This window comes from Primulina huaijiensis, chromosome 11, assembly GCF_012295235.1.
Source record: "Primulina huaijiensis isolate GDHJ02 chromosome 11, ASM1229523v2, whole genome shotgun sequence".
NCBI classification, from domain to species: domain Eukaryota; kingdom Viridiplantae; phylum Streptophyta; class Magnoliopsida; order Lamiales; family Gesneriaceae; genus Primulina; species Primulina huaijiensis.
In genome coordinates this window covers 14,909,641-14,919,044 of record NC_133316.1, presented here as the reverse complement: position 1 = coordinate 14,919,044, position 9,404 = coordinate 14,909,641, and the positions used below count along the sequence as shown (strand labels likewise).

The 9,404-nt window shown below is 32.7% G+C and overlaps 1 protein-coding gene and 1 long non-coding RNA gene across 2 annotated transcripts; one reads left to right on the top strand and one right to left on the bottom strand.

The window, feature by feature from the left end:
• The first annotated feature begins 1,678 nt into the window (after positions 1 to 1,678).
• LOC140987211 (uncharacterized) lies at positions 1,679 to 3,397 on the top strand. Its single transcript, XM_073455635.1, has 2 exons — positions 1,679 to 2,324; positions 2,401 to 3,397. The coding sequence occupies exons 1-2, from the start codon at positions 2,217 to 2,219 to the stop codon at positions 2,965 to 2,967; spliced, it is 675 nt and encodes a 224-aa protein (XP_073311736.1). The 5' UTR covers positions 1,679 to 2,216; the 3' UTR covers positions 2,968 to 3,397.
• A 2,745-nt stretch (positions 3,398 to 6,142) lies between these two features.
• LOC140987495 (uncharacterized) lies at positions 6,143 to 6,539 on the bottom strand. Its single transcript, XR_012177140.1, has 2 exons — positions 6,370 to 6,539; positions 6,143 to 6,304 (listed from the first exon to the last, which is right to left on the bottom strand). It is a non-coding gene; the product is annotated as an uncharacterized lncRNA (long non-coding RNA).
• Positions 6,540 to 9,404: the final 2,865 nt, after the last annotated feature.

The window sequence follows — 9,404 nt, the reverse complement described above, 5'->3', positions numbered from 1 at the left end:
TTGCATAAACGCGTTTCGAAATTCGGAGAAGGCTGGGGATTTGGAGGTAGGCTGGATATTCATTCAAAGTTGAAACTCCTTAAATAAAAATTTGACAGGTATTGATCTTTAATCTTCGTGCGTTCTATTAAACTTATTTGTGTTGAATAGACTCGATGAATTGAATTAAAAACATAGAAATCAAAGCATCGAATTTTGTGACCCAAGGTTCCATTGCTTTTAAATAATTGTATTTATTTCATTTTCCAAACATTTTGTATTAAGAACCCGTTTGATTTGTGTACCATGCCAAAATATTATATTTCAATCACAATGTGGTAGACCAATATCTATCAATTTCTATTATTTCCAATATACTTATTATTTATTTAAATTATTGTTGTTTAATATATTTCATTCTCAAAATTTTTTGTGTCATGTCAATTAAAGAGTACAAAATCATATAGTTCGAATGGACACCTTGCACATATGTCCTATCATCTCGTTGCAACCGAGTCAAAACAATGCTTCCATAAAGGTTAAAGTAGTACGACAGGGAAGCCAAATACCCGCCAAATCAAATTCGAAGCCAATTAGAAAACTGATCTTTGTGGACGAAGAGGTAATTTCTTCTTATCGATATTCATCTATATTTAAATTCTTGTTATAATAATTAAATAAACATATTCCGTTTTCATGAAGGGAACAAAAATACATGGAATAATGTTTTCGAACACATTAGATTTTTTTCAAGATCAGTTGAAGATAAACAAAACTTACATCATCTCCAATCCAATTATTCAAGAAGTTAACAACAACTATCCGAATGTCAACAAACGGATAGAATTGATTTTCCAAACGAAGACGACAATTGACTAACTACAAACTCAATTCACTTGTTCCAATGTGACTTCCGAATTTACAATGTTCGATGATGCGAGCAGAGAATCACATACTAATGAAGATATAGGTATCGATTTATGCGACCAATAAAAACTTTCTAAATTTATGTAATGAAATTATCAAATGTTGTAAAAATTTTGCAGATATAATTGGTGTTCTGAAGGAAGTTCGATAGCTTAATAAATTTCACAAAAAAGATATGAACATCATCGGATATAGAAGAGAGATAGTACTTATAAATCCTTCGTGAGTATTTATTCTATCTTTATGCCTTTATAAAAAAGAAAAAGCAAACTAATATTTTTCAACGCCTTATTTTAGTATTAAAATTTTACAATATATGATTGGATAAATATATTTTTACTGATTTTAACTATTTTTCCCTCTTCTTAAAGGCTAGATACTATATCAATTACTTTATGGGATGATCTTGCGATTAACGAAGGACTATTTTTGCAAGAGATAGAGATGGATAAACCGATTATAGCTTTCTGTAACTTGAAAAGACATATATTTGAAGGTAAATTTTTTACAAATTTTATAATCAATATTTACAAAAATTATTCATTAGCATTACTCACTACTTCTCCTTATGACTGATAATAGGAAAGTTTCAGTTCAAATCAACAACAACAACAACAATGTTCACAAATCCATCTTGCATAGAAAAAGAAACAATAAATATATGGTAATATTATTTTCGATTGTTTTTAACAACTCTATAATATTGATATTATTTCTTTTTACTATTCAAGTTTGTAAATATCTTTATGTTAATCATTCTACTACAGGTTAGGTAACAACTTAAAAGAAATAAGTCTAGAAGAATTATGGATGACACATCAAATTAAAGATGCTGAAGAAATTACTTTGAGGCAAATTCTCGATCAGATTAATATTCTACCAAAGGTTACGTGTCATTTATTATTCAATTTATTTTTATTACTTCACGATTATTTTTATTATTATTTATTCATTGGAGCAAATATTTTATTAATGACATTTATAAAAAAAAAAAATTAGATAGGGAATCACAAATTGATATTTAATTTGACGTTATGTATCTCACTTGTTAACAAATACAGAACAAATTCTATTGCTTCAAGGCATACATATATGAGGTAGAAAATAAGGCGAATCCATGGTACGAAGCATGTAGTAATTGCTCAAAATCAGTTAACAAAACAATGAAAACCCGGAGCTGTAATAACTGCATAGACTTCAATATCAGTATTGTGTCAAGGTAAAATTACATTTAAACATTATATTTATAAGTTTACATGAGTTGATAATAATGCCTTACATTAAATTGTTATTGTAGATATAGAATAACGATGAGCGTAAATGATGGCACTGCCACTGCAAGTGTTACATTGTTCGGAAATGTCGCAAATGTTTTTATTGGCTGTAGCGTTGAAGATTATATCGATTCCATCACTAAGGTATACAAATAATGATTTTTTTTCCAAAGAATATATATAATTACCATTTACTAATAAAAATATTATTTTTCTACAGGATGGCAACACTTCAATATACTACAAGCTTTTAGAGACACCAAATAGAGAAGAATATACATTTCTTCTCAAAATGGACAAGTCGGTTGAAATAAAATACGGAACATTAGCATTTGTAATTGAAGGCATTCAAAATCCAAGCACAAATTTCAACAACAAAAACGTTGCAAGCAAAAAGAGATCTGTAGATTTCGAACAAGAAGATATTAAAAATAAAAGAGGATCTCCAACAAATATCATTAACGATATTGGCATACAAATAATAGAAGACCACGACAATACAAAAATGGAGATTAAGGATGATGAAATTATAGCTTCTCCTGCAAAGAAAGATTTTCTGCATAAAAAAATACAAAAAAAGAGAGGTCGTCCAAGAAAAGAATCATCAAAGAATAAAGATATGAAAATGCAAATGATTGATGGCGATAACACCACAAAAATTGTTATTGAAGATGATGATAATATTGCTTCTTTCATTAAGAAGAAAGGGCGAATGAAAAAAGAAAAACTCGTGAAAGATAGAAAATTCCAAAATATAAAAGAAGAAAAGGTTGACACAATTATTTGATTTAAGTTTTAGAATGCATTATCTACGTTATATTTTTATTTTTCTTGAATTAAATAAATAGTGGTAAAATAATGTGATCAACACTATAGATTATATTTTTTCTTTATCTCATATTTATTTTAATACTTTTGTTATGACATCAATTCTATGTTATATTTTTTGATTGATTACTAATATATTTTGCAACAATTATAAATTCATTTATGTTTGAAATACATAACATTTTTTTAACAAATAATATTTTCACTTTATAATACATGTTGTATAAATTATATTACATTGAATTTTACTGTTTGACTAAATAAAATAGATGAAAATCATTAATTATTTGCAAACTTATAATCTCTTCTTAACTCATTTCTTTAACAACATTTATCAACAATAAAAGTGTGTTTCCACGTGCAACGCACGTATCTTTTCCTAGTATTAATAATAGTGTGTACTTAAGATTAAGTAGGAAGCAACTAATAGAAACATTTTGTAATGAAGGTTTTAGTTGTTTGATTAAAAATGCATAGGTTGGATATTGCTCGATCGATGCTTGGATGGAGTGCGAGTCATATTTACGATCTGTAAAGGGCCTAGAAATCCGTATTTGAAAATTTGCGGAAAAATTTAAAATTTTCTTTTAAACTAAATAAAATATCCAGTTCATAAAATAAACTGTTGAATAACGTGTCATGTTTAAAAATAGCAGCGGAAGAAATTAATGTTGTAAAAATAACTGAAAAAAATTTTATCCAATGGTAGATAAAAATGTTTGAGCGATAACAACAATAAATGCTAAAAAGTGAGGTCCTCGGGTCCCACTACTGCCGACTCGAGCTGGCTCACTGATCCCCGCCCTCGGTCCCGGCATCATCAGTACCTACAACAATCAAGTCTAGTGAGCCTAAAGACTCAGCATGCATATATCGTAAATAACAAGTAAATAAATAATAAAATCGCATGCAAGTGAAAATTTCCTGTACTGAGGTGTAACGTAAAATATCATTTCATTGGTAATTATAGTACGTGCATAACTGAACTGAAAATATCATAGTGAAAATGTTTGCTCCTTGGAGCCCTGTAATGAAATAACTTGTAATAATTTTCCGGTGAGATTATGGTCTACGCAAGTGGTCCCTGAACTGAACTGAACTGANACTGAACTGAAAATATCATAGTGAAAATGTTTGCTCCTTGGAGCCCTGTAATGAAATAACTTGTAATAATTTTCTGGTGAGATTATGGTCTACGCAAGTGGTCCCTGAACTGAGCTGAACTGAACTGACCGGTAACTGGCGACCGGACTTAATAATGTATGTCTGATCAGACTACTGCCACAGTATACTGGGTGAAACAACTGAACTGACCGGTAACTGGCGACCGGGCCGGTAACTGGCGACCGGACTTAAGCATGATAGTAAAGTGACCACAAGCAATATCGCATAAATCTCAAAATGAATATTTGCACGTAATATAATTAACTAACATAATTAAATATGAACAATTTCGATCTTCTTGCAATAAAATCATGTACTTGCGATATTTAAAAATATCTATATGGCTTGATTGAAGAGTGAAAGAAGATATAAACATGCCTTGGTTTGTTTTGACAGAAAACAAACGAAATAACGACGCGGCGCGGCGGAGACGGAGTGCTCTTCACTTTCTTACTTTTTCTCTCTTAATTCCTTTAAACCAAGCATGCACCATAATTATTATAATAGCTTAAAAATCGTAAACGTGATGCATGAACATAAAAAAATATCATGATTTGCGATCAGGGCGCTGCTAGGACCAAAATCTCACCCAGGGTGTAAAATGCCCATTTTGCCCATAAAACCCGAAAATTATCGTTTCATCCCTGGACCTCTAAAATTGACCCGAAGCTTACCAAACTCTTTAAAATATCCCAAAACATATTTATAAGCGTTCCTAGACGTAAAATCGAGCCAAAATCAGAGCCTAACCGATTCGTTTTAAAACTTAGACCGAGGTCTTGGTTTTAACCCGAATCGACTCGAAACTCACCCGAAATTTTTACAACTTTTTACCATACCTAGTACTAGTCTAAAAGACCAAAAAAATCACCAAAAACCAGACCCTTAAATTTCGAATAAATCCATGCAAGGTTGCTGGAAATCGGCACTTTCCTATTCTACATATCCTAAATACACTACTTGCCATGTTTCACTCCTAGCCCCAACACCGATGGTTCCAGCCACGTCTCGAGCCCTTCCTAGACCACCCTAGCTCCTACTGATCCTACACAACCCGTGGAACAAGCCCCATGTAACCCGAACGTGCGTACAACCGAGAGGTAGCTAACTTGCGGCCAACCTCTATCGAACCCAGCCCACTCAATTCTCCTTGCAGGCCGAGACCAGCTGCTCCCAGCCATCTCCCAGACCTTCCACGGACCCAAGGGGGTCAGCTTCAAGGCTAGGATCAAGCCATGCACGGCCGGCTCTCCCTCACGACTAGATCTAACCCGTACAACCCTCACACGCTACAACTCGATCGGATCTGTTCACCAGCACTTAAGCCTTATCAGACACGATCTAGACAGCTCCTTACCAACCAAAAGCGGCAGTCCCTTGCAGCAATATATAAAAACGTGAGTGACATTCATAGAAACCGAGACACTTATGAAACCGAAAAGATTTTTTTTTTTTTCATGGGATTGCTAGATCGAAACTTCTTATGCATGTATACCCACATCAGTATTTAATACGTGTCTAATGCAGAAAAAATGGAATAACGCGTGCCTGATGATTGCTTTGGTGCACAACTCAAAGGAATGCAAACCCGACGTGGAAGAGATCTTGAGTTTGAGGAAGAAGGAACAACCGAATTGTCTTGCTAATGCACCCACGAGGAGAATACTGATTGGAGGGGGTGGGCGGTGAGGGAGTGTGATTTAGGTTTAGGGTTAATGGTACTTAGTTGCTAAATATATAGATAATTAATAGGTAATGGGTTTTAAAATAACAATTAATGATTTAAAGCTAATTAAGCCCAAAAAGCTTAACAGGAGGTCCATTAAAACAAAACTCACTCCCGAAAAATATATCGTGTTGAAAAGGTTTTGAAAATGTTAGTCGAAACCTTAAAAAATCCCCCGATTTGATAAAATTTGCGTATTAGATAAAAATAAAAACCTGCGGGTACAAATATCCAATAAATCTCATTTTGAAAAATACTCTTAAAAACACCTTATTTTTGTTAATAAAAATTAATCATGTAATAAAATAATTTTCCTGAAAATTCCCCGGTCTCCGATTCTCGTTCGAACGTGAAATGCAACTTAAAAATCTTAATGCACGAACTTTTAAAATTTCATGAAACAAATCTTATCATGCATGAATTATGCCTAAAATGCATAAAAATAATTAAACGTACATTAATGAAATAAACATGCTAAATTACCACTTCTTAAATAAGTCTTTATTAACTTATCTCAATACTCCATCTCCAGTCCGGCCTCACTTATTTAACTGAAAAGGTGACAATTAAACTACTACGTAAAATAAATAAATTTAAAGAAAAGAATTTAAATACTCATGCAATAAAAAAAATCATTTTAATTTAAAATACTAGAATTATGCATGGCTTATACGTAGTCTAATTTATGGGTTCTACACGATCAATCTCATGTAGTTAAAAATAATAATAATAATTTGCAGTAGGATATATCATCTTCAATGCCTAAGAGGAAGGATTCACACGTACCCTTGCTCAATGCTTATTTATCAATGAGTATCCTCAAATTTTGTCAATCGACATATGATATAGATCTATACGAAGTCTAGATATGATATTATATTATATAAAAGAGTTTAATCCTAATGAAACCTTTGTTTCCATGTTTTGAAGGTATCTATTCAAGGAAGAAGATTTAGGGCAAAGAAAACTTATAAATAAGAGTGAATATATGCCGCAATTGAATCATGAATATAGACGCTGCAGGAAAGCAAGCACGAGAGTTGGTGATTTACTTCGAAGAGATCAAGTATTCAAGCCAATAAATATTGCTCTGTTGCCGTGGAGTGTTGAAGACTAGCAAACACAATACCTAATCACAATGCTGATTAGAGTGTTGTTCATTAAACAGAATTTTGGCTTCATAGAAGTTGAATCCGTTGTTATTTGGTTATTTTTTTTATAAAAGTTTTGGATGTACTTTGCTTCCTCACTTTTTCAAATGAGTTAGATTTTCTTTATTCACTAGTATTTCTTTTGTGTAAATTGATAATATATTATATTGAATCTTTTGCACCGCACACCGCAGAAGTATGTAAACTTGTGCATGATTAATTATGTATTATTTTATTCATCAAGAGTAATTTTGTGTAAAATTAAATTATTCCGCTACGCTGCATGTTGTGTTAAGGTGTTATAACACTGCAAATTAAATAGCACACATATATTTGATTCACACAATTATCCACTTATTTAGTACTTTTATGTAAAAAAAACCCTTACAATTGGTATCAAGAGAGACACTTGACGTTTACTAGTTATTTTTGTTTGAACAGGAAAAATTACTATGGACGTGTCAACTTTCAACATCGTACTACGACCACCTTTTCTGGATGGATCCAATCATGTGCTCTTTAATTTGGAAACTTAAGATGATGGTCTGCATCAAATCCATTGAAAAAGAAGTATGACAACGTGTTATAGATGGTTGGACTCCACAAGAGACTATTGATGAAGACAGTGACAGTTTGATTAAACCAGAAAGTGCATGGACGACTGATGAAATCTAGATTTTGAACTTCAACTCAAAGGCACACAATGACATCTTCACTTCTGTTGACATAAACATGTTTAGTCTAATCACCAACCACGTCTCTACAAAGGATGAATGAGAAATCCTTCAAAGACATTGTGAAATATCTGAAAGCGTGCGAAAAACCAGGATAAAGATGCTAACAACAAAATTTGAAAATCTGAGAATAAAAAAAAAACAAAGACTATTATTGCCTATGATCGCCATCTTTGAGATATTGACAACGAAGCTTTTAGCTTTGGTGACCTGATTTCAAATGAAAGATTGGTCAGCAAGTTTTAAAGATATCTTACAAAACGTTTCAACATCAAGGTTTGTACAACTGATGAAGCAAAATACACAACTAAACTTTGATTGGATGATTTTTGTGGCGTCCCAAATCTCGTCACATAATCATACAATATATGACGTCATATGCATAAAAATGTTCTTTTCAACGACGTGATAATATAATGAATATACAACTAAATAGTGCAATCATCACTATTTACATCAGTGTAACAGAAACAATATAATAATTACACACACATAACTCAAATAAGACAATGAGCTATACTGTCTCTATCCATTATCAACTACAGGACTTCTATGAATAGACACACCTAATCCTTCACATTTTTCCTGTCTCACGGCATAGTCCTGTAACTAGTCCAACTGAAGCAGCCCTCGAGGGGTAAGGATATACAATAATCATCATCGTAATACATAATAGTTATATTAACAACAACACAAGATATAACTGATATCATAACAAGAATAGTCCCTTCGCTGTTTCTGGGCAACCAATCCAACCAACAATATCAACAAACATCACTCTCATTCCACTGTAACAAACAACAGCAACGATATGTCGTACCCCTATTTCGACGACAACAATATCGTCACTACATCATCAACATCAACGATACGTCGCATCCCCGACTCTGGCGACAAAAATATCATCTATACGTCGCTTCCTACTACTGCGACAAACAACATGAACGATACGTCGCACCCCAAATCCGACGACAGCAATATCGTCAAAACGTCGCTCCCTACTACTGCGACAACAACATCAAATCGCTGCCCAATCACAGGCAACCAACAACATCAACAATAATGAACAACAATAAATATAATATCAAATCACCCATTCCCGGTGATTTACCATCATTCAACACAAGAGTATTTATCTGAAAAGTATACTAATTTTTTTTTATTTTTATAAACTCATTTTCGAAACTTATAAATTTAAGCATGCATGCAATACCACTGCAAAGCACCCATTTTAAAATAATAGTAATTTACTAACAAGTAAAAAATACTGTAGTTAAAATACGTGAAAAATCGTCAACCCTAGGCTTACGTTTTAAAAAAAAATAAAGCCAATATGAAACCAGTAAAAATCCTGACAAACAACAACATAGTAAAAAAATGAACGAGTATGAAAATATCTATCCACTCCTAACTCAAAACATAATGTGCGGAAAATACGGTCCTCGGGTAAGCGTGTGCGCACATCCAACTCCTCCTACTCAGTCTTCGGCACCTCCAGTCTCCTGATCAAAATGCTCACCTGCATCATTCACACTTAGTGAGTCTAAAGACTCAACACACATGTAACGTTATAGCAAATACATATACATAACAGGCAACAGTGAAAAATACTGTAATAAAA